We start from the raw sequence: 26,528 nt of genomic DNA, 5'->3' as shown, positions 1-26,528 counted from the left end.
CCAGTTGATGTGGCCTGAAGATGTGGACAGAAGAAATAGAGCCAAGCATATGCCCTCTGGACATATACCCTTCCTGGCTGGCTATAGCTAAGCACAGTGGGGTGGCTGGGTGGGTCTAGGGTGTTGTGAACACATCACTGCATGAGGGGGAGGTCCCAGCCGCCCTTAAATAGGCAGCTACTCCTTTAAAAGCCCACAGTGGACACAATACACTTATTTTTGAGAAACGTGGTGAAGATGGTGGTTATGGAGCAATTCTAGCATTCCTAGATGACAATGATTATCTGGATCCGCCTCAAACTGGATATAGGCCAGGTTTCAAGAGTATATTAGCCTTGTTATTAATAGAGGGCCAGGGGAGGGTGGCCCTGTTACTCTTATGAACTTTGATACCAATGATCTAGATTGCCAGCACAGAGACCTAGATTGCCACCACAGAGTAACCTCCTAGATTCATTTTGTGGGACTGGAACTGGTGGCACTGTATTACAGTTTTTCCATTCCTATTTGTGCAGTCAAATCCAGAAATAAACACTGAAGGAATGCTCTTTGACCCCCTGGCACCAGCGTTAGAAACTGGTATAGAAAAGCTAGGAGTCAAATGGCTTTTGGGACCTGGGCTGTGGGCACCAAAACAGAATGTCTAGTCATCAATGGGGTGTGTATGTTGACAACCATTTTTTTGTTATTATTTTGTTAAGTATGAATTAATACGCAATTCACATAAGTGACACATTGTCAATATCTCATTTTAAGCAGAAATTGTTAATACATTTTAATTTGGCGTTGACAATAAAAATATTGGTACCATACTTCAGTTTTCAAGCATTCTACTCTTATTGTTAAACGCCTTAACGTATTGTCTATCCTTAACATATACTTTGAGCACATACATTTCAGTAGTCCTTGCGTGTCAGCAGACACAAAAATGGCACCCAGACTTTTTGAGCTCGCAAATGGAGAATTTAGGCACAAAATGCGCCTGGCGCCCTGCTAATTTTGAACCCTGCCTGCAACTTGTGCTGTGGGGTTCTACATGGCACAATTTTGTCCCCAATGTTATTTAACCTCAGGACTAGATTGCTGCAATGTGCTCTATGTTCTTGGGCCTGGTCTAAAAATTCCAGCTATTGCAGAACGCTGATGGGGGAAGGCAGTCAGCATGTGCACTGCTGCCCAAATGCTACTGGGCCAGATTCAAGGCACTTGGTGCTGATATACAAAGCCCTGAACAACTTGGGGTTCACAGCACCATAAGCAGCTGAGTGTTTATACCCCATCTGGATCACTGAGATCATCTATAGATGCCCTGCTAGTCGTTCTCATGTTACCGAGGTCTGACTGTCCTCAGCTAGAATGGGGGCATTTAGTGTTGCCAGTCACATACTGCAGAACACTCTTCCACCCTTTAAAGCCTTGAAGACTTTTTATGCCAACAGAACTATGCAGCTGTTTAAAACACTATAATGATTATTGTGTACTCTTTTTAATGGAGTGTTGCTTTTTCTCATTATACACTGCCCTACTGTTCTATGATGTATATATATGTGTGTGTGTACGCGTGTGCGTGCTAACCCAGGCTTCCTCAAACTTGGCCCTCCAGATGTTTTTGGCCTATAACTCCCATGATCCCTAGCTAGCAGGACCAGTGGTCAGGGATGATTTGAGAAAAGGTTCTTAAGTCCATGTCAAAGAAATGATCAACATCTTAACTGAACAAGGAAATCCATTTGAAGAAACTGATTTGATGTCAATTGGGGCTCAAAAGTAATTCTAAGTGTCGAAGCTGTCAAGTGTGTCAAGAGGCTTTTAAAATAGGACTGAAAAAGTTTGAAGAATATGTCATGCCTCGTCTTGATCAGGTTCAAAATACAATTCATGAAGTTATTCCAAGGAGCAACCTTCACATTTTTAATAGAACAAAAAGCACCAGTAAAACAAAGTCCAAGATTACTAACTTGCTAAAAGACTCCAACTGGTTCTGCTAAGCATATGCCATATCTGAAGTACGGGATGGTGATATTGACACTTTCTTTTCCTATGAAAAGCAATTGTACCCACCCTCCATTTCAGATGATGGAAAACTCCGAAAACCAACCAACAAGTCTGAAATTATAGACTGTATTCAATCAAAATGTGATGACAACTTTAATCACAGCAAACCAAATCTAACAGTTAAAATATTTGATGGAGCAGCTGTAATCCACAAACGTAATCTGGGCAATGTCAAAACATTTTCAGAATACTATGAAAGTGTTTTTAAATCATATTTCAATAATCAACTGAAGGATATTTCACGACTAGATATGGTGCTTGATACTCTAGTAACAGTGTGAAGGCAGATACTTGAGAATCAAGAGGAAGTGACATCAGTATTCAAGTCAAAAACACTACAATTCCAATGCAATTTAAGCAATTCCTACATGTTAATGAAAACAAGCAACAGTTGTTCCAGTTGCTAGCCAAGAGAATGGTGTAAAAATGAGTGTCCAGGAAAACTTATTGAGCTTTTCGTTCATCTTTGATGCTGTTAAACTGAGTAAGAGGGTGATGAAGATTTTATAGTCATACAGTGGTACCTTGGGTTACATACACTTCAGGTTACAGACTCCGCTAACCCAGAAATAGTGCTTCAGGTTAAGAACTTTGCTTCAGGATAAAAACAGAAATTGGGCTCTGGTGGTGTGGCGGCAGTGGGAGGCCCCATTAGCTAAAGTGGTCTTTAGGTTAAGAACGGACCTCCAGAACGAATTAAGTACTTAGCCCGAGGTACCACAGTATTTGCAGGACATGGGCTTGATGATCCTTGAGGTCCCTTCGAACTCTACAATTCTACGATGGGGGGGGGGTAATCCTGATGTCTATTTTGCTTTAGGAGGCTTAGTTTGGTCAAAGTTGAATATAAGTTTTGAGAGCTAATGCAAAATTCATTACTTCTGGCAAATGAGCCACCTTACCTGCTAGAGGGTCGTGAACATTTGTGTCCCGGGCTTCTTAGACTCGTCTACCCATGTACTTACTATCTGAAACCAAAGCAGCACATTGGTTGCCAGATGTAATTTGTTTTTCAGCTTTCCCACCCCACTAGGTAGAACCCAGTGGAGCTCCACAGCATAGAAGCCATGGAGGTTAACAGTACAGTGGTGCCCCGCAAGACGAATGCCTCGCAAGACGGAAAACCCGCTAGACGAAAGCGTTTTCCGTTTTTCAATGCGCTTCGCAGGACGAATTTCTCTATGGGCTTGCTTCGCAAGACGAAAATGTCTTGCGATTCTTGAGATTTTTTTCCGCTCCCCACCCACTTTTTCTAAGCCGCTAATAGCCTTTTAGCAGCTAACCCGCTAATCCCTTAAGCCTTTAATAGCCGCTAAACCGCTAATAGCGCTAATCCGCTAATAGGGTTGCTTCGCAAGACGAAAAAACCGCTAGACGAAGAGACTTGCGGAACGAATTAATTTCGTCTTGCGAGGCACCACTGTACTTCCCTAGCACCACTGCTTAGAATTGACCACCCAGGGAAGAATGGAACCACCATAATACATTGCCCCCAATTCCCAGCACAAACAGGCTTTCAGAAGGATACTATGTTTAACTGTACAGTTGTACCTTGGTTGTCAAACATAATCTGTTCCGGGAGTCCGTTTGACTCCTGATATGGTTTGAAAGCCAAGGCGCGGCTTCCGATTGGCTGCAGAAACTTCCTGCACTCAATTGGAAGCCATGGAAGCAACGTTGGACATTTGGCTGCCAAAAAATATTCGCAAACTGGAACATTAACTTCTGGGTTTGCGGCGTCCAGGAGCCAAAACATCTGAGTATGAAGGCGTTCGATAACCAAGGTACTGTACCGAAAGTGGCTCAGAGGTACAGGAGAATAAGCATGGTCACACAGCCTCCTCGTTTGTTTCTCAGCATTAGCCATCCATCAAGGCAAAGAAAGTGGTGTTTGTGCCAAAACTATATCTGAATTCATTTCAATCAGATTTCAGGTCACCAGTCTCATCCAAGAGTATCTGGAACTCCATAACAACCTTGCTCAGGAAGGGAATACAGTGGTACCTCAGGTTAAGAACTTAATTCGTTCTGGAGGTCTGTTCTTAACCTGAAACTGTTCTTAACCTGAGGTACCACTTTAGCTAATGGGGCCTCCCGCTGCTGCTGCACCGCCACCGGGTGATTTCTCATCCTGAAGCAAAGTTCTTAACCCGAGGTACTATTTCTGGGTTAGTGGAGTCTGTAACCTGAAGCGTCTGTAACCCAAGGTACCACTGTACTAGCAATTGCCTGGTGGTGGTTAACTTCTTGATCCACAAAAGCTTCTTTAGGTGCAGCTTCATAGTTACTTCCTTCAAAGACAGAAGCACTCCTCCACAAAGTGAGGCATTCATCTCGTCTTTGACCCAGCTGGCCAATCCCTCCCTTCTTGATATAAAACAAGGGGGAAAGATCAAGCATACAATAAACTGGTTGAAGAATCTTGTCTACACCCCAACAGCTGAAACTCATCTGAAAATACTTTGATTTAAATATGTGCGGGATACATCTATAATCTGTACTCATCAACAGCAGCATCAAAGTCATGGAAGATATGAACAATTTCTGCCTCAATGCAGTTAGTATGCACATCACAGCATACCAAAGGTTGTCATCCCCTCTGACATTATCTTCCACACCAACATTTCAGTCTACCTAAGTTCCTCCCTCACCACATTCATACACACAACTAGCTGCCATACCCTCTTCTGACTCATTCTGCTCCTCTACCTACTGTCTAATTTCCCTCCTTCCCTCTGAACAGTCATCTCAACTTCTGGCTGCTCTCCACTGATATGATACACTGTATGTATGCTCCTCAACTTCTCTGCTGTCTTCTATACCATCAACCACTTTCTCCACTGCAACTTCCTTCATTCCTTTTTTTTTTTTTAACATATTGTTCTCAGCTGGCTCTCCTCAAGGCAGTGTTTGATCGAAGTCTTCCCTGTGGGAGGAAGTTTCTCTTGGCACAGTCTATGAATACAGTGGTGCCCCGCAAGACGAATGCCTCGCAAGACGGAAAACTCGCTAGACGAAAGGGTTTTCCATTTTGGAGGTGCTTCGCAGGACGAATTTCTCTATGGGCTTGCTTTGCAAGACGAAAATGTCTTGCGATTCCTGGGGTTTTTTTTCCGCTCCCCACCCCCTTTTTCTAAGGCACTAAGCTGCTAATAGCCTTTTAGCAGCTAATCCGCTAATCCCTTAAGCCTTTAAGGGATTAGCTAAACCGCTAATAGCGCTAATCCGCTAATAGGGTTGCTTCGCAAGACGAAAAAACCGCTAGACGAAGAGACTCGCGGAACAGATTCTTTTCGTCTTGCGAGGCACCACTGTACCTTCCAATTTTATGGCTTTTCAGGGACTCTTAATCTCAGGGTAATGGGTTCAATTCCCAAGTTGTGTAAAAGATTCCTGCATTGCAAGGGTTTGAACTAGATGGCTCTCGTGGTCCCTTCCAACTCAATTCTATGAGGTTATCTATATGATGATGGTACACAGCTCTTCTTTTCTACCTATGATCCTTCTTCCATCCCATTCCACATATGAATGCCCATCTGGTTTTTTTACTAACTGCCATCTTTTTACTTACTTACATCTAACTGCCTCCTCAAACTTTGTATACAAGAACACGATCGTCTTATCCACTGGCATCAACATTCTGTATCCACTGGCATCAACATTCACCCTGTTAAACAGGCATAAGCCTCATCTTTGATCACTAAACATGATGAACAAAAAGCAGAAGATTCTATTTGTGTTAAAGTGCTTCTATCTACATAATGCAAAGCAAAAATTCATCCTATCCTCTTCACTCTAGTCCAAATAGTTGCAGGCTTCTCTCTGAACCTTCTTGTCACATATTAGCCCTCTATCAAAAACTTCAAAGTGAAAGAGATTTGCCCCTCTTACTGCTCAAAATACATGATACCCCTTCTCCGTTTACTGCAATCCCATCCCTTTTCACAACATTCACACATGTATCTACCACATCTTTAGTTTTACAAACTTCCCCGAGTCTTCCATTCTATCCTTGTTCCCACTTACATCCCTACTGGGACCTCCAACTCTGCCACCAGGGGCTCCATTGGTGGCTGCCACATTTTCTTCCCAGATATCCCCATGGAATGATGCTAGATTAGAATACCCAATTATATTCTGGGATGAAAAAAAATGTGGCTATCTGCCACTAAAAGCAGCTGTGCCATGGACAAAAAGTAGAGGAGTGGCATACTCCATAACACAAAAATGTTTCTAGAGGAATGGGGAGAAGGGCAATCCCAGTGTTATCAGGGTGGCATTTAGACTATTGCTTGAGGAATTGCTGGTTGCTTTCACATCAGCACTAACATTCTCAGAAGGGTTACTTCATAATCTGTAAAAAGGTAAAGGACCCCTGATGGTTAGGTCCACTCGCGGACGACTCTGGGGTTGCGGCGCTCATCTTGCTCTATAGGCCAAGGGAGCCGGCACTGGTCCGCAGGCAGCTTCCGGGTCATGTGGCCAGCATGACCAAGCCGCTTCTGGCGAACCAGAGCAATGCACGGAAACGCTGTTTACCTTCCCGCTGGAGCGGTACCTATTGATCTACTTGCACTTTGACGTGCTTTCGAACTGTTAGGTTGGCAGGAGCTGGGACAGAGCAACGGGAGCTCACCCCATCGCGGGGATTCGAACTGCCAACCTTCTGATCAGCAAGCCCAAGAGGCTCAGTGGTTTAGACCACAGCGCCACCCATGTCCCCATATTATATTATAGCCATCTTCAAATATATATAGGGCTATCACACAGAGAATGAAGCAAGCTTGTTTTCTCCAATGGATTCAAGTTACAAGAAAGGAGATTCTTACTAAAAACAGGAAAAGCTTTCTGGCTGTAAGAGTTGTTTGACAGTGGAACAGACTCCTATGAGAGGTGGTGGACTCTCTTTCCTTGGAGGCTTTTAAGCAGAGGTTGTATGGCCATCTGAAATGCATGATCTAGTTGAGATGCCTGCACTGCAGGGGGCTGGACTAGATGACCCTTGGGGTTCCTTCCAACACTACAATTCTATGATTCTACAAGGATTACACGTGGGGTGAATTTAAATAAACAGAAATATATTTGATCAATGGAGAAATTTAATTTGTTTTAAATAAGGAACTTAAAATGGCTTTCCAGTATATTATTGTTTTTCTTGCTGTCTTTTGCAAATCGTGGTAAGAAAACTATAATTAAAAAGAACTGGCCAACAGTCAGGCAAAATGCAAGTTTTAGTCCCGCAACATCTTTCCCACTCTGGAAACCTGTTACTTTTGGTTTTGAAGTATACTACAAAAACAGTATAGCATAAACATATTAAAATAGATTTTTTTGACAAACAAACATCAGTAAAATAGCAACAGATGATAAAAACAATTTAATAGTTTTGAGAAAGTTTTAACCAAGTGTAAGAAAGTGGATACCTTAACAAACCATAGGTCTTAAGAGGTTTGCACGCAAGAGTGAGACTGGATGGGGCCTAGTTGTTAGTGTTCAGTCTCTCTCAACTCTACAGGAGTGTTTATGCTATCCAGGTGCAATACAGGGGACGAGGCTGGAAAAAGTGTTCCTCAAGCAGCTTTGTCTGTCAACTTTGCCATGTTGGTCCTGAGCAAAGCAACACAAGTCCTAGCTCAGAGGTCACGGCAATGGCCTTAACTTTTGTTTTCCTTTAATGTTATTAAGCTCCACTGTAGGAGACCTATATTACTTTTGAGCACCAGGCTCTGCAAATACAAGCTTGCAGAGTTGAGAGACTAGGGGCCAGCTCCTAGACCAATAGTGGAACCTTGTGGTTCATACTCCTGTGTGCAAACCTCTTAAGATTTATGCTTTGTTCAGGTAGAAATCGGATTACCACCCACATTCTCATCATCTAACTGGAGACCATTTATAAATCACATTTTCAAAATGCATTATAATTCATTCATACACACACACACACAAAATAACTACTAACGTAGGCGACTATTACTCCCATACTGAATATGCCACACTTGCCTACATTCTGGCTCTGGCCTGTCAAGTGTCCATTTGCTGCCACTGCTGGTATCTCCCACACCACAGATGAAGGAAGAAATTGTGATCTATTTGGTAAAACAGTGCCAACATTTTACTTGAGGCTAGCAACATACAGCACCAGTCTTAAGGAACAAATAAAAGGCATGAGGAAAGAACGGCATATGGATTGTGCCAAAACAACTGCCAGCCAAGCTGTTATCCAGGGCCTCTTTTCTGGTAAATAGACTGGCACAATCCTGGCCAAACAGGTAAAAGTTCTATTTCGGAACAGTATGGCCTGCACCAACTGACTGCCATGTTAGTAATGTCTGCCTGCTATTCCTGCTGCATTTGCTGGTGCCATTGCAGGAGCATTTAAATCCTGCTGCCCAGGATGTGCCCTCTTCCTTTCCATCATCACCATTGCTCATGTAATGCCCTTGTAAGTTCTCCTTTTTCAAGTTGCAGAACAAGTTTAAGTTTGTACATGCAATTGGGTTATGTAGATAGACACATGGACCTCTCCTATATTCTTCCACTGACTGCCAAGTAATGGGTTCAAGGAATATACGAGTCAATTTTCAAAAAGCAGCAAATTAAAGCTGCAAGTAACAATGAGCCTTCTCTGGACCCCACAAATTCAATGAACACCTCATGCCAAACAGCAACTAAGAAAGTTTAAACATGGCTTAATGTCTTAATTAGAAAATAATAAATATGAAAAGAAAAAAGGGGAAGCGAATTGGGACACAAAAGGAAATTAAGGAAGGGACTAGGCAACAAGGATTTGAGTAAAAAACAAACAAGCTCCAGCCTTTGTAGACAGCACCTAAAGGCTGATGCCCAAAGCTTCATCTATCAATTAGGACTTAAGCAGATGATCCACCCTTTCCAGATTTTTTTTTTTGGGGGGGGGTGCATTTGTAATGTGCCTATGCAATCAAGGTGGGGAGAGCTTGAGAAGCACCTCTGCTACTACACAGACAGGGATATGTGGAAAAAATCTGCCCTTTCTTATCCCTCCTCCATCTGTAAGATTTGGGTTGCCAGTCAATCAACCCTCAAGTCTAGTGTAACCACTCTGTACCCAATATTTGCTATTCAAATGGGAATCCGAAATCAGTTAACACATTTAGAATTTCAAACACGTGTCACACAATGAAAACATGCATTTGTTTTTCACTCAAACAATATCCAAAATATGCAAATACCTGTTCCTGCAGGTCGTAGTCATAACTATCATGCAGTAGAAGACTGAGGACATAGCGAGTATAAATCATGGCATCAATGCCACATTTTTCTAGCTCTTGTCCCAGCCAGGTCTGCACGGGGCCCAAAGCATGAAGCAGAGACATTTCAGAAACAGGTACAGAGCCCAGACAGGAGCTTGAGGAGCTTTCAGATGGCAAACCATCCACAACAACTGTATAGATTGGGTGCATGAATCTAGGTGACTGTCATCCTTAGAACGTGATGCATTTTCTGTAGATGATATTCCGTAGGAACCTGGAGATGGTTTATTTTTTTCACTCCAGCAAGGAGGAGAGAAGCTTGACTTCTAGGATAATCATTTATATTTCCTGGCAGTTATCAGTCTAAAGACAAGACCCACTCTTCAGGCATAACCACTGAGTACACTAAATCTTAACAGGAAACACATGTTTATGTGCATTTTTCTACCTTAATTTCACATTGACGCCAGATGTAAATCCCCAGCAGGACCTATAAATAAGAGGAAAAAAGAGGCTGTGATGCATATGAAGAAAAAAACCACAATTTAAGCAAAATACATGAATGTATAAAGGGAACAGAAATGTACACTTATGAAAAAAACAAAGGCTTGTTATAAAAAGGAACTGAACTGAAGTGAACATTATAGGCTTGAAAACTAAAAAGAGAAAGTTTTGGGGAGCACTTTCAGCTGAGAAAGGGGAACCTTGTCTCCCTTTCCCTTGCTCTAGGCAAAACTTCCTTTGAGCTTGATAAAAGCAATTCTTTGCTCAGGGGCAATTAAATATTTTGACATGTGATCCACCTGTAAAACTTACTCAACCTCTGAGCACTACTTTCCTGCTCTAAAAAAGGAGTGGTAAACTTTGAGTCTTTGAGTGGTAAACTTTGAGCCTGGCGTGCTCTGGTCCATGGGGTCACGAAGAGTTGGACACGACTAAGCGACTAAACAACAACAAACTGTGATTTTGTAATTCATTTTTAACCTTCCCTTTTACTGGATTCCAATCCCACAAGAGCCAAGCTTGCCATACATTATTAAATTAGCACATCTGTTTTGGTAATTATGGTTTTTCCTGCTATTCAGTTTTGTTAAAATTTTTATTATTAACTTGCTTCTGGAAATACTTGGGCAGTCATAAGTCGGCAATAATAAAATATTTACATGGAGAATTCTGCAGTACATTGAATTCAAAGGACTGGTTTGTTCCTTGCAACACCTGTAGTACTTAAGGCAACAGACTACAATATTAAAATAAGAAATATATCACACATTTCAATGGCTCAGTTGGTTAAAGCATGGTGCTGATCATACCAAGGTCACAGGTTCTATCCCCAAACAGGACAGCTGCCTATTCCTGCGCTGCAGGGGGCTGAATAGATGCCGTAATCTGCGGGGTCCCTTCCAACTCTACAATTCTTTTTTATATATAATTTTATTTTTTATTTTGACAAGGTAATAATAATAAATAAATAACAATAAAAATGTGCACCCCACCCCCGAGACCATCCATTGTAACTACCCAACCTCCCAAAATTTCAACACCTCTTGCAATGGTTTGACCCCATTGCATTTTAACAGTACAAATTCTACAAATACCTTCCATAGCTCCTCAAAATCATTTCTCCTGCATATTCCCCACCTTACCTTAATAGTGCATGTTAATTTATCATTAATACCTATATCCCACACCTCTTTATACTATTCTTCCATTTTAGCATCACCTTGCCCCTTCCACGTCCTAGCAATAATAACTTGTGCAGCTGTCAATAAATTTGTACCTTCCACCCCATCGTAAACTGATAATAATGCTACCTTGGGACTTTCGGTCAGCTTTAACCCAGTGTTTTCTGTTATGTCCTTAAACACCCTTTGCCAAAAAATTGTACATATTTGCACCCCCACCACATGTGAACATAAGTCCTGGCATCCCCTCTAACATAACACTGAATATTCCTTGTTTATTTGATTTAATCTGACTGGTGTTAAATAACATCTCCAAATTAATTTATAATAATTTTCTTTTATCCTTATAGACAACATTTTCAAAGTGTGTTTCTCCCCAGCTTTGACTATTTATCTGCCCTGCTGTCTCCTTATCCCCATTACAAAATTAATTAATCATACTTTGCCAACACTTTGTCTCTGTCTCTGATATCTAAACTGGCAACATTCCAAATAATTAAAAGGAAAATTTTGTCTAGTTTTTTTTTTATCACTATGCTTCCAAACCACGAAAGCTTAATTTTCTTATATTCCTCAAGCTTTTCTTTAATTTCCCTATTTAATTTGTTAAAATTCTCTTGTTCTAAATTTCTTGTTATATTTATTCCTAGGTACTTTATTATATTTCTTAATTTTATATCTATTTTTATTTCCTTCAAAAATTTTCATTTTTCATCATCACAGATGAAGGCTTCTCCTCAGATTGTACAAATCTTTCACCTTTTACAGCTCTACAATTCTATGATTCTGTGATTCTATGATCAGCTCTTGCTCCATTATACAGTAACAGAACAAGTTGATACGATATGGATATAAAAACAGTCACTTCTAGGAGACACAAATACAGTGGATAGATTTAATCAGGAGATTGTGCTGTTTTTTCAAATTAATATCATTTCAGGAGCACAATATGAGAAACCTTTAAATGTTTCCATGCAGGGTTATATCTGCTTCAGACTTTAGAAGCCAGAAAACAAATAAAAAGAGAGGCAACATTATATAAAAAATTCAAGAAATTTGTTAAGGAGAAAGAATGGAAGGCATTAAAAATACCACAAGGGCAATTAAAGGTGCTTGAGATTGGTGAAGAAGTCTCACCTTTGGCTTTCTTGAGACAAAGGTTTTTGGCTTTGGACAACAAAACAGGAAAATGTCGGCTCATGTACTAGCAATGAAATCTTTAGCTGGAATGAAGGTCGAATAACAAAAGTTTGGAGGGAGTAAAGAATTTTATATACATCAAGTAATCCAGTCAGACAGACATTGAAACAGTTAAGTCAAATATTATATAGAAAATTGTCTAATTCAATTTTTTTTTAGAAAAGTCACACCATTGCTTAAAAATAAACTATATTTAGTTATTTCAATTTTCCCACTCACCCACAGAATAGACTAAAAGTTTATTTGAGGTTCTATGGCACATATTTGCCCCCAGATGCCCCATGAATCCACAAACTTTTCCTGCAGTGGCAAAGAAAAATCCCTGAGCCCCAACTCTAGAATGCAGAGGTCTTCTTAAAAGGGCTCCAGTGTGCAGAGTACACACAGGAACTCTCTCCTTCTTTCTTCTAGGCTTTAAACTACTGTTCTCTGAAAAGAACATACAGTCTTGTGTACAGCTCCCAACCACAATTTCTTCCTCTGATCCTCTAGAAAAAGAACAGAAAGGGAGAATACAGATGCTAGCAACAGCTTGGGATGCCCTGCTGTGCCTACAAGCTAAGGGTCATGGCAGGATGCTTGGATATCCGGCCACTGTCCCTGGCCCCCCTGCCCAAGTGATTCTAGCCTAGAGAGAGACACGAAGCCTAGTAGTTGCTCAAGTGCCGGGCTACACTAGCCGTTTTCCCTATCATCTCTCAACAGGAGTGTGGGGAAAGGACAGCTGCAAAGTACATGGTCTGGTACTAAGGCACCTGCTAGTCAATTGGTCCATTTAGGTTAAGGCTAAAAGGCATGATCTCCATGTCCTTCAGAGGCCAACAGCTGCCTAAGTGCTCAGCCATGTGCTCTACAGCTGTCCTTTCCCCGTTTCCATCTCTCAACAGCAAAGGAAAAAGGACAGCTGCAGGGTGCATGGTGACTGCTAGCCTGAGGGGACTGGGGCTGAATTGTGCAGCGTTTCACAGAGGAATCCACTTTTCTTGTGATCCCCACAGATTTGCCTTTGACTCCATCTCCTACAAGCCTGTGAAAGTTATATGGCAGTAGATCTAATGGAGGAAGATAATAAGTAATGCCATCTTACTTACATGGCTTCACAAGAGTAAGAAAATAACTTTTCCTTTCTATGTCCACAAAATCTGTATAAATTTTGTGGTATATATATATATATATATATATTCTTTTAGTAAAGGGTTTCCTTATAGAAAGAAGACATAAGCAGAGAAAGTCAGGGCTAGTGGTAAACTGTATAAATGTTCCATTATTTTAATGTTGTATTTTACTTTTGTTTTTAAGTTGCAATCATTCATCTTGTTTTATTATTGCTTGTAAGTCGCTCTGAGCCCGGCCTTGGCTGGGGAGGGCGGGGTATAACTAAAAAATTATTATTACTATATTATTATTATTATTATTATTATTATTATTATTAAGCAGCTTTTAGTATTTTATTTTACATCTATCTGGCACAAGGGTGGGGAATTAGACTTGGTGAGTGGGCCAGATCATTATCTCCCACACAATGATCTCCTGATGTCACAATAACAGAAAGTGATCCATGTTTGCCCAGGCAGAGGATTGCTGGAGTTTGAATAGCTCTCTGTGATGCGTAGCTCCCTGCGATGAAGTGAACAGGTTCATTTATTTATAAAAATAGTGGTATGCCTCTATATCATAAAAAATATATCAAAGCAATAAAAACATCTCACATGCAATCTGGACACCCCCTTGTTCTTTTTATGTTGAGACCTGGATGCGTTCCAGACCCAAGAGTTAACACATAAATAACACAAAAGTCATTTTAATCCATCAAAAAGGGAATTAACATGCTGTCTCTAAGGGAAATTAGCATATTTACTAAATATATTGAACAAAATCAATGGGCAGCACACTAACAATGGGCTTAGTTTAGAAGTCTTGTTCCTAAAGCATGCCTGAAAATACAAAGGGTACACTAGAAAGAGGGGAAATTGGCTGAGGGAATGAAGCTGGTACCAGGAGAGTTTAGCAGTAGGGAGAGAAGAGGCGGCTGCCGGAGGAATAAGGAAGGTTTAGGCATTGGAGCTTTGGAAAAGTTTTTAGGCAAAAAATGGGAAAAAGCAGGTGAGAGACTTTGGGTTAATGGCTGAAAGTCAAAGATTCATTTTTGCAGTAGCTGGCAAGAGAAAGGAGACATAAAACCTGTCCAGGTTCAGTGTGTTGAAGTTGAATGTCCCTTTTCTGGCAGGAAAAGGGAGAAGGAAAAGCAGGGGAAGAAGTCTGCAGGACAGATGTGGGCTGCTGAAGTGAAAAGCATAGCCTCTTATGTTCAAGAAGGCCTTGAAAACTAGCATAAAGAACACATTTCCTATCTTCCTGGTAATTAATGGGTGTTAAAATATTTTGAGGCAGTGCCAGCCTAGAAGATCTTGGTCTAAAATGTTTGATAAATGGCTTCTAAAGATTTCTTCAGGTGAGTAGGGGGCAAGAAATAAACATATATTTTGGGCTCTACTAGAAGAAGCCTCAGGTCATTTAAAGTCAGGTCATCTGTGACATCAGGTGTAGGCCAGGTGGACACGGCATGGTCAAAACAGCCTCCTGGACGAAATGGGAGGACCTAATTAGGCCCACAGTCCAGAGGCTCCTCACCGCTGATCTTGAGAATACCAAAACCTAGTTAGTAGCATCTGTACCAACATTTGTTCTCTAACAAATATACTGTTTGCTTACTTACATTGGTGATATAACTAATATTTCCCAATTATTTCTACCCTATCTCAAGGACTCATAATGGACTACAGTAAATACACAGGGGTGCCATCTTGCCCTCAGGGTTGTGGGTTCCCACCACCACAACATGGACATGTGATGTCACATGCACACACCTGCACGTAGTGCATGATATCAAATGTACTATGTGCAGGCGTGTGCATATGTCATGGCACATCTGCACTGTGGCAGCCGGCAGTGATTTCTCTTCCTCCTCCTACCATCTGCAGCTAGCAAGTCATCCTTTTACATGGGGAGGGGCTCGTACACAGAGGCAGAGAAACACTGCATCTGAGCCTCACCCCTGCAGAAAGGGGGTGCCTCACTCTCTGGCTGTGGAGGGAGGAGCTGAATGCTGCCTGCTGGCTCTTTCCACTGACACTGTGGGTGCCCAAGCACCCACGGTCCCCTGGAACTGGCTCCTATGTAAATGCATATTTACAACAATCTTGCCAAGTAGGTTTCAGCCCAGTGCAAAGCGTATTTACTTAAAACATTCTAAAATAAATTTAATAATAATTGCTTCTAAGTTACATTCTCATAAACTAAGCAAGTAGTGCAAATAACAATTATTTGTACAAGTAGGATTAAAGTTCTACAGCCCAAACCACATATTTATGAATAAATTTCACTCCAGCAAAAACAGGGCTAACTTACCTAGACTGCACTCTTAGAATGAGAAAAGGAGTAATTTCATCTAATTTTATCCACGCTCCGTATCACAGGGTACTCAATAGCCTAACCTAATGTATTGATACACATTTCTTTACACAATATTGGAAAAATAAGCTCTTGCACTAGGCAACATTGCAATTCTAGCTAAATGTGGTCCTGAAAACCATGCACTCAAAGCTGGCAGCTTTGTCCATAAGTAGAAAGGCATTGTATCAGAGTTTCCTGTTCAACAACTGGTTGCAGGCACCTATGCACAGGTCCCAACTATCCACTCACTTCTTATGTGAAAAATCATTTACCAAAACATAAAGAATTATGCCCAAAGCTCACTATACACACCACAGATTCAGATACACAAACAATTAAGAGTTTGGCCACTTCCTTCCTTCTTTGTGTTTGTGTTCCAGATACCAGGAACCAAAAAGTCCGACTGACTGGCAGAAAAATGGCAACTAGGCATTCTGTTCTGGGAAGTGTAACCCTGGTTTAAGGAGCCATTTGGTGCACCTCCAGATCTGTGTTAGAAACTCAGATATATAAGCTAAGTGCCAAATGGCTCCTTAAACCAGGGTTACAGTTGCCAAAATGAAATGTCTAGTTGCCATTTTGGGACAAGATGGCTCTAAGGTCTTATTTTTCAAACGATTGACTGACTGTGATTATCAGTAAAACATCTGGCTAGTTCAGATGACAACCTTGAGCTAGGTTAAGAGCTTTGAGAACTTAAAGAAGAAATCACAGTTAGTCCATCATTTGAAAAGTAAGATTTTAAGGCCATCTTGGCCAAAAATGACAACCAGATATTCCGGCTTGGTGACTGCAGCCTTGGATTAAGGACCCATTTGGCATCCAGCTTATATATCTGAGTTTCTAACACTGCTTCAGGTGCCATCTTCACTTGATCACAAGTGGCTGATAGCCAGGTGCAAAATGTGCCTGGTGAATTTTGAACGCTGGTCAGAGGCAGCCATTTTCAGGCGGAAACCATGCAGGGAGGGAGTAAGGAAGATAAGACCAGACAAATCAGAGAGCAAGAGAGATCGGACTAATCAGTTCTGCTGGTTTTCTACAGCCATTTCAGGAAGAAACCATGGAAGAGGGGGAAGATTGGAGAAATAATGGATCAGAAATGTCCCCATAGCAAATTGTAGAATCACTCTGCAAACGCTCACCTAACAAACGATTTCCAGGGAACGCACTGCGTTTGATAAGCGGGACCTGTGTGTATAAAGTTCTATAAAGGTTCCAGACACAAACTGATTATGCTCCACATAGCTCTTAAAGATTTTTCAGAGTGTGTGAATGAGAACTACAATCAGCATTTTCACAGGAGAAAGAAGCTTCCGCCTTAGTTTAGTAGTTGTTAGTAGTGGTTTCAATGCAAACTGTGCCTGCTCCCTTGGTTAACACCCAAAAGGAACATCCCGATTTTTTTCCACTACCAAGCATTGAACAGAAACTTGAAGGAGAAAACAATTTCAGATCCTTCTCTAAGTGACATTTTGATTTCCCCATATTTATTTATTTACCTACTTAATTTATAGAGCTGCCCCACAACAGAAGTACTCTAGGAAGCATTTGGGATGTAGTGGTTAGATTGTTGAACTAGGACCTGGGAAATCAGGGTTCAAATCTCCACTCAGTTATGAAGCTCACTGGGTGACCCTGGGCCAGTCACAGTCTCTTAACCTACCTCACAGGGTCGTTGTAGGTATTAACTGAGGAGGGGGGTGAACCATGTATTCCTTGAAGAAAATATGGGACATACATGCAATAAATAAGCTCTCCTACAGGCCAGCCAGATGGAGATGTCAGTCGCCAACCAGGGATCGAGAGATCTCCATAGGGTGACAATTGGACATGCGTCAGTCACAAAATGCCGTTGTCGACTGGAGGGATTTCTAACACTGCTTGCCAGTACAGAAATCAACCTTCTCTGGTTTTCAGTGAGGAAGCGTTCTAGATTTGGTGCAAACCCATTTTAGAGATCTCACACAAGGCCATATTCTCAAGTTATATTCATTGTGCTAATTGCTGAGTGTCAGAGAGATCAATATAAAAGCTTAACTACAAGTTAAAATACATCACTAACCAATTACTATTTTCTGTGGTGGAATTAGCTGCTCAGATGAGCCACAAAGCGCACACACGAGAAAAAGAGCAAACTGAGAACCATGCTGTCATTGAGCAACCAGCTGAGTAGGAGCTACCTGTGACTAACGCACAGAGGGCTGCTTGACTTAGGAATACAAGGAAAAGACATTGTGTGTAGCCTCCAAGGGACATAGTTAAGGCCAAACGCATATTGGGAGGAGGATGGCAGAACACATATATGAGCTAGATAAAATAGGGAATCAGAGTGGCAACATTAGGACCTTCAGGTTGCTATGTAGTCAAGTTGCTTCTACTTCTAGAATTGGGGCGCATTGCAAGTTCATGACTGAAGCCACATCAGCTATGAAAGAATCTAATGTTGCCTTTAAGAGGCCAATGTCACTGCAGTTTCTGGAGAAAACAGGTGAAGCAATGCATGTCAAGCCAGTTGCACAACCACAAATGTAGCAGCATATGTGTCACCTGGGACACCAGAACTTACAAGACAACTATCAGGTCCTTCATCCACCCCTGCTTCCACTACAGCCTATTTAGTAAGTGCATCTAGTAAGATCCTCAAGATCTAATCTCCCTGGTAAACTTGCAGAGGAGTAAATGGGGTGGAGGAGGACAGACAACCCAAAGGATTGGAGGAAAGCCACTTTTCAAAAGGTTCGGGTTTTTTCATTGCAACTATGTATAAGTTAAAGAAAGAAAGATACTAGTGAAAACTATGGTTGAAAAGTTACCTAAAACTGGAATGTAAAAAAGCTAAAATCGTTAAAATAACTGTTACCCAGTCAAACACTTGAATTTTTGCACTTAATATTAAGATATTTACTGTTAATACCAGGGGAGACCATTAAAATACTTATGCTATGGAGAAAATTGCATCTCTAACAAGAGTCAGAGAACTATCACTAATCAGTAGGAAGAGCAAAAAGTTCCCTTATTTAGGTCATTTTCATTAAATCTTTCGGAAGCACATGGACCAGATTACTACAATTACATTTTCTATAGCATGGCTCTGCACGCAGTGGTGGACACAAAAGGAAAGTTGTTTGTTTGTTTATAGGAGACAAAGTCTTTGCTTGCCTGCCCTCCCTCCCTTTAATAAAAAAGGAGAGATTGGTGGGATGGAGTTTTTTGGGGGGAGGGGGCTTCTGTGTTGGGGGAAATGGAGGGGAGATGATTTAACTGTTGCCTTCTGCTGCAATGAGAAGTTGGGTACTGTGTGAGAATGGTATGGAGGGTGTTTGCTGGTAAGCAGTGCAAGCAAATGCATGTCTACTCACAAGCAAGCTCTACTGGATTCAATGAGGCTTACTACCAGGAAAGTAGAAGTTTAGATGAACTCAGTGGGGCTTATGCATGCATAGATTCCGCTTAGGCCTCCGAGTGGAGAAGTAGATGCAACTTGCCTTGTAAATCAGTTGAACCATTCTTAAATTGGCTGAAAAAATATTTAAAATATTATATGGAAGTTTATTAATATTTTTATGAACTCTCACACCTCCTTACACTGTAAAGCCCTCAGCTGCCATGGGCAGGTGCAGCAAAGCTTTCCGCCACCCCAGGGAAGTGTAATGCACCCTCTGCCATCTCAGAAAGGCGCGATGGTGGCCCTCAACTACTGTGGGAATGCCCAGTGAGGCCCTCCTCCACCCCGGGGATGCCTGCAAAGTCCTCCGCTTCCACAGGGAGGTGTGGTGAGGCCCTCCACCGCCATGAATAGGCATGGTGAGGCCCTCCTCCGCCCGGCAAGGCCCTCCGCTGCCGCAGATATATATCATGATATATCGAGATATTGTGATGTTTAGTTGGCGATATATCGTGATATTGAAAACCAGATACCGCACAGCCCTAATGGCATGTAATGCACATCTCTGCTTTCAGGCCGAGGGAGCTGGGGTTTGTACACAGCTTTTCTGGGTTATGTGGCCAGCATGACTAAACGTCTTCTAAACTTCTGGCACACAGAACACCTTGACAAGTGCTTACATACAAAGACTTTGCTTGAATGATTTTTACAAAATGTAGTTGGCTATTGATATTTACCTATCAAATTTTAAAAAAGAATGTAGGAGTATTTTTCATATATATTCATATATTGGGGTTTTTTTTCTTTACACATTTTTGTCCCTTTTTTTCTTTTCATCCCTTTTTCTTTGTACACTTTATTTCTTTATAACTGAAAACTTTTCAATAAAATATTAATACTAAAAAGCCCTTCATCTTCTGAGTAAGGCTGGCAGTCATAGTTCGTAATCAGTAAGAAGCAAATGAACTTTAAAAACTATGTGCTAGTTATTTCATCATAGGAGGTGGGTGGAATTAGAAGTCTGCTTATGCCAAGTATTCCTGAGCAAAACTTCCGCCTGGATATCAGATATATGCAGGCATATGACTTTGTGGAACATTCTATCTGCTCAGAGATCTTCTTTTTAAAAAATTACAGGTTTATTATTTTTTGAAACAGGCTCTGGATCAAAGTCTGATTAAGGGGGAAATCACATTCATATTTTAAAGAACTTAATACCACTTCACTTAATACACATTTTCACTCTTCACTTTTCCAGCTTTGAAATACTCTATCACAATGCCCCTTCCAGCTAGCACAAGAGAAAACACTTCTACACTATGTGTGGTATTTGACTAATTTAGGACTATTTATTTCAGTGGGTGTACTCTGAATATGACTTAAGTTGGATACTACAGTAATCTATTCTGGATACTGGACCACAATCCACTGCAATGAGAGCTGAATGCAATTCCATCACAACATGATTGGTGCTGGCTTCACTGTAAGCCTAGAAGTATGAAGGACTCTTCTTCATTGCTTGCTTATCTGCTCCATTACCTTTTCTTCCTTCATCTCTGATGTTCAGTGACACTGACATAGCTGAGGGCTTGGGAATGATGTGTTTTATTTCAGTTGTGGCATTCTCTTTCTTCCCTCCTTCAAAGGGGTGTTTCATATATGTAAGCAACAGCTCATATACCTGGGCTTTCTGAAGGAAACATGCTATAAAGTTCTGTGAAATTGACACAGCTACCCACCTAACTTGCCAGTTCCATCAGAGTGAAGAGACAAAGCAGCAACCAATCACATGGCAGTTGACCACAATCATAAGGAAGCAGCAGGAAGCGGGTAAGGGAGCAACATCAATCCTGTCAATATTGATCAAATATTAACTTCCCTACATGAAGTAGACATTTAAAATATGAGAAGCACTATTTTCAAACATGGATATAAAGAAAGTGGGAGACAGAGGATTAAAAATGCATCTATTTACAAGTTTTACAGTGTAACACAGTAAGGCTGAAATACAATCCTAAATCCTTCTTACTATATGGACAACAATCATTTAGAAAACGTTATATAACTTCATGTTAAGTCCCATTTCTGTCTTTCACAAATGCATACCAGTAGCGCAAGAAAAAAAATCAAATGTGCTTTTTTAAATGGGCTCATTTAAACCCCAGTGGCAGTAGTAGAAATTATCAGCATTCAGCTTGCAAATACAGGCATACTTCATTTTACTGAGCTCCTTAGGAGGACGTGGGTGCAGCTGCAGGCAGCCTGTCTGCTTCCAGGAAAGGAAGTCCTCTCTCTGCTGCCACCACCCCTCTTGCGGCCACAGGAGTGGCACTGGCTAGGGCTGGAGCAGAAAAGGAAAAATGCACTTTATTGTGATATATATTTGTTTTATTGTGGTGGTCTGCAACTGAAACCACAATATCTCCAAGGTGTGCCTGCACTGCTGTACTGTTCTACACTGAGTTAGGAACTTCTGTAGGGAAAGGGAAATTTTCTAATTCTTGGAATTTAGTGAAATATAAAAATATAAATTTATAACTTTTTGTTAAGTTTTTTTAGATCCTATATTCCTTTTACAACCACTGGTTTATTTTCACTTGTCTCAAATAGTAAGATACAGAACAAAATATGCATTACTTCCTGTTCAGAGATTTATTACTCTGATGTGGTAGGATATTCTGCATATGCTCAGGAAAAAAGTGCTTTATTCCTAAAAGAGAGACAAACATCAGTGCTCCAGAGTGCCTGAAACCTATGCCATCCATCCAGAAATGTTGCTCCTCAACTTAATTTGGTATATTGGGACATAATGCAGTTGACTACTTGGCCTCTTAAGGCTAAGTCCCTTGTGCATACTCATCATAGATCTATTAATCACCTTCTAATCAATCATTTCCATGTGATTTATGGGGGGGACCCAACAAAAAACAGTAAATTCATTTAAAAGGAGACTAAAACTATGCTGCTTCAGTATCAGAGCTTGAATCCTGGAATATATGGATTCCAAGACTGAATCCTCGAACAAGTTAATCTATCAGAGGTAAGCCTATTATTTTACACTAGCATTTAGGGCTAAGCAAGTTCTGGTTCAGTTTGGGATAGGAATGGTCACCTTCAGCTACTACAATACCCTAATCCAGAGGTTTTCAACCTTTTTGAGTCCATAGCTCCCTTGACACACTTTCTGTGGCTTCCCTGTGGGGAAACGCACTTTAAGCCTCAGAAATCCAGTTATGTCAACCCTTGCTTGCAGAGCTGGGAACCCTTTGCCCCTTTTTGAAGACCCTCCCTTGTGGAGGAGTGTCCCCTCAGCTCCCTCTCCTCTCCCTTCTCTGGGCAGTTGCTGATGCTGCCACACCCTATCCCAAAGAGAGATGCCTCCTGGGAGGAAGATGCCTCCGGCCTTAGCGGCCAGCAGCAGACCGGCTGAAGGTGAACATGAGGCCACCATCTTACTCACGTTGGGAGGCAGCAGTGGGCACCGCTGGGCCTGCATGGTGACAATGCTCCCCTTCAGTGCTGGGCACTCAGCAGCTCCCAGGCAGGCCTTGCACACAGCAAGCACAAGAAAGGCCAGCACAGCACCTGCCTGCCTGCCCAGCCTCCCACTTGCTCATCCATTCCTAGCAGCAAGGACTGGCAGGCTGGGTCCCCTCACCCACTTGCCTGCTTATTCCAAGGCCGCCCCAGCAACCAGCACCCCCTCCCTACAGGGATACCAAGAAAAACTCCTCCTTTGAAATCTCAGAGCAGAAATGAAATACCAAGTATTTTTGACTTTTCTTTTCAATCCCATATAGTCTCAGAATCAATTACGTTCTCCTTAAAGAATTATTTCAAAAATATTCCCATAAGCCTCTTCACCCTCTTCTGCAGAGCAGCCATGCTGCCCTCTCAACTTCCTCATATGAAGTAGCTCTACCACAAAAAGCAGCAGCACTTTTTACAGCATACATTTTCATCAACTCAAGTCATATGCTGCTCATTTCACCCATACTTTTATGTTTAAGTATGCCAACCAAGAATGTGGGTGTATGACTGCAATTTAGCATTTGCATCTTTAACTTTTTCAAGCCACTGACGATGCATGTTCACTCAGAACTGAGCCTTGCTCATCGTTACTCCCCAGTAACTATGCCTAGGGTGGCAGCCTACAGATAGGTTTGCAAGGGCAGGGGAACTACTAATACAGTTGTGGATTTGTTTAAAAGGCCAGACTAAACACACGCTTGACTTAAACTATCGGTAAAAAACGCTATCGGCTCCAATCTCGTTTTGAAAACCAATATACCGGTAACCCAAGCCATACATTAGAGTTTGAAACCAAAATGGCTCTGGCGGCCTTTCAGTCAACTCAGTAACGGAAAGGTGGGAAAGTTGGCAAGAACATTAAGCTTCATAAAAGCTTTGGAACGTTTACATTCAAGCCCGTGAGGACCTTGCTTGGCCCGAAGCGGGAGTCTAGTTAGAAGGTGAACCCAAAGAGGCGAGACCCCCCAGCCGCCACCGCCCTCCCAGCCCCGGGGTAAGGCTACCCTGTTTATACGCCTGTCCTCCTCTCCAGTTTACTTGGCACGAGAGCACAATAATATAAGCGCAGCAAACGTAGCGGCAGGTACATCGGAGCAGCGACGAAGTAACTTGAAAGTACTTTTTCCAGCAACCCCAAGCGAGGTCTGCAAGATCAGCGCAAGCGGGCGGGGGGGGGGGAGCAGTCAAACCGGGCCTCTGGAGCCTCCGCCCCCGTCGCCCAGTTCGACACCGCAGTGCTAAACCGGGAGGGGGGAGGAGGAGGAGCGCCTGAACAAACTCCACAGGGGCGTCGTGGGAAGCGCGCAGGAAGCCCTCCGCTCCGGCGGAGCAGGCGACCAACATGGAAGAGTCGCCGCCCGCCCGCCCAGCGCCCCCCCCCCAGCCCACTCCGGCCTCTCAGCCCCGGAGCCCGGGCGCAGAGAGGGCAGGCCCAGCTGCCCGGCCGTCCGCCCTCCCGACGCCCCGGCCCTCCCGCCTGCCCTTGGAGCGGCGCCCGCGCCAGACCGCCTGCGGGAGCCGGCGCGGCCCCAGAGCCCTGCCCAGCAGAGGCCTCCGGATCAAGTCGAGAGGCCCGGCCAGGCCGGTCCCCCCCGCGCCGCGCCGCAGGCCTCGGCCCGGGCCCCGGGGAGCGCGCGGGGGAGGCGGGGAGCGCGCCCCCGCCGAGGCGCCCCTCGCCCAAGGTCGCGCTTACCTGCCAGGGCCTCTGGCGCCCCGTGCCGAGTCAGGCGGCGGGACCGAGCCGGAATTTGCCCGGAGAGGCGTTACGTAAACCGGCGCCGGCCCCGCCGAGGGGAGGGACAGGGAGGGCTGGGGCGGAGCGCCCTCTCCTCCCACTGCGCAAGCGGGAGGCGGTCAGCTGACGCGACGTCACGATCCTTCCGCCGGCGCATTTCGGGGGGGGAGGGGGAGGAGGTCGCGGGCGACCCGGCTCAGGCGAGGCTGGCTTAGCCCGGCTTCCAGGGAGGAGATTAGCCTGCCTCTTTTACCAGAGAATAACATTCCCGGGGGGGGGGGGTCACAGCGACACGCTGTTATAAAATATTTGGCTTTAAGAGTTAAAACATTCACCATGAAGCATGCGTCTGTGTCACCTAAGAAATAAATACATGTTATAGTCCTGTACTGTATATTATACTCTCCTAGATTGTCTCCTTGCACTCCCACTTTCCTTTATTATTTCAGCCCCAATCCTCTTCCTTTGCAGGTTGGATTATTGATCGAATAATTATTTAAAATGGTTTATGAACTAATTAATAGTTTAAAAATATATATTCATGTGATGAACAATATTTAAAAAAACAGTATCAGTGAAACAAAAATACCACCTAAAGCCACTAAAACAGTATAGAAGCAAATTAAACAAAATTTTGAGAGATTCAAGTGCATAAAGCAGAATCCAATCACATGAGTTAGGAAAAGCTTGGGGAAAAATATAGGTATTTACAAGAAATGTGAAGCAACTGATAGTTCCTGCTATATTTTAGGGAAGAGGGAGGCATTCCATAGAGTAGGGGCAACAGCAGAAAATGCCTATTTTGGAGTCACCATCCTATGTTATTCTGTAGGGTGTGCTGCCACAAGTGGAATTTATCCTGATTAGCTAAGTGATCTTCCAAGTTTATATAGGGGCAGGTGATATTTCAGGAACACTGGTTCTGAGTTGTTCAGGGCTATATGCAGTATATGTTAAGATCTTGAGCATGGCCTGGCAGCTTACTGGTAGCCAGCACAGTTCCCTCAGCACAGGTGTAATCTATGTGCAACTCAACAACCTGTCCACAGCATTCTACAACTTTGTCACAGTTAACTTGGTTCTGCTCCCCATCCAACATAAAACCTGCCCACCCTAAAATAAATCATGGCCATCTGGGCGTAGCCAGAATTTATGGGGGGGGCAGGCTTTATGTTGGGGGGGGGAGCAGAACAAATTTATCTATGATGCTATTGGTCAGTTAATTAAGTATTTTTATTTACTTGATTTGTAAGCCCATGCTATCTGCCTTCAAATCATGTGTGGATGACTCACATGGAGGAGCTGAGTATCCTATACTTGGCAACTAAATTTGCATGTGTTAATGTTTAGGTCAGGTGTGAATAGGTCAGGATATGCCTGAAGGCCTTACAGGAGAGGAGGCTGGAATCAGGCTTGTCATCAAGGTTCATAATGGTGGGTTTCCTGTCATATTAGCCTTTTTATTATGTCAACCTTTTTATTAACACCTATAACAGAAAGAAAATGCATGAGCCAGGTTCCTTGGCAAACCTCATGGTTAGCTAACGGAAGTAGAATCTTGATCCTGTGTTTTGGGTTTGTCAGGGTGGGGTTAGGGTTAGGACTATTTTTACCTTTGTTGATTGACTGACTTTTCCCTGGACTTGAAACACTCTGCTTGCTTGTTCTTTCCCGCACGTAGGGCAATATTTTCCAACTCTGGTGAGCTGCATTCCACGTATTTGCTTATTTTCCCCTATTTTCTTTTTGTGTCTTCCCACCTTCCAATTGTAAGCCTATGGACAGGTACTGTACTTTTTTTTACTGATCTTCATTACCACTTGGGGAGCCTTTTTTGCCTAAAAAGTTAGATATTTAAATAAATAAAATTGAATGATTACTAGCTAACCAGCACTATATAGAGTTCTGGAATAATTTTGAACTATTTATGATTTATTTTCTAGTTCTAATCTACAACACCTCACCTACACAGTGGCAGAGGAACCCTCTCCGGCACCTGGGGCAGGATGCCAAGGTGTGGGGCGAACCACCCAGCTGCGCACATGCGGCATGCCATACGGACTGCGCACGCATGGCAGCTCGTATGGTCACTGTGCAAGAGGCAGCCCATATGGATGCTCGCACAGACGGCGCGCGAGAGCAGCAGTCCGTACGGATGCCACGTGAGCGGCGCCCATACTAACTGCACACGTCCTCGGCTGCTCTACAACTGGGGGGGCAGTGGGCCATCTTGTCACCCCCCTCCCGAG

At 42.8% G+C, this 26,528-nt stretch overlaps 1 protein-coding gene and 1 long non-coding RNA gene across 16 annotated transcripts in view; one reads left to right on the top strand and one right to left on the bottom strand.

Annotated features, from left to right (window-relative positions):
* Positions 1-24,396, bottom strand: part of KIAA0232 — a 49,709-nt gene extending 25,313 nt beyond the window's left edge. For 2 of the 15 annotated variants that reach the window (XM_083448548.1, XM_083448540.1), the window contains exons 1-4: positions 24,238-24,350; positions 21,227-21,354; positions 20,753-20,863; positions 9,736-9,777 (exon numbers count right to left, since the gene is read on the bottom strand). Coding sequence is in view for 4 of the 15 variants with exons in the window: in XM_083448542.1 (XP_083304668.1) it covers positions 9,267-9,497 (231 nt within the window). In the remaining 11 variants the exon portion in view is untranslated. Of the gene's footprint in view, positions 1-8,055; positions 8,142-9,266; positions 9,778-20,752; positions 20,893-21,226; positions 21,355-22,473; positions 23,689-24,237 lie in introns of those variants that run through there. The other 13 variants (XM_083448545.1, XM_083448539.1, XM_083448535.1 and 10 more) reach the window with 11 other exon arrangements.
* On the top strand, positions 3,481-8,034 carry LOC310681281. The gene is made up of 3 exons (XR_014513200.1): positions 3,481-5,008; positions 5,361-6,251; positions 6,295-8,034. It is a non-coding gene; the product is annotated as an uncharacterized lncRNA (long non-coding RNA).
* Positions 24,397-26,528: the final 2,132 nt, after the last annotated feature.

Source organism: Podarcis tiliguerta (assembly GCF_965153285.1).
Source record: "Podarcis tiliguerta genome assembly, chromosome: 7".
NCBI classification, from domain to species: domain Eukaryota; kingdom Metazoa; phylum Chordata; class Lepidosauria; order Squamata; family Lacertidae; genus Podarcis; species Podarcis tiliguerta.
The sequence above is the reverse complement of the archived record's forward strand: the minus strand, read 5'-3'. Positions and strand labels throughout refer to the sequence as shown.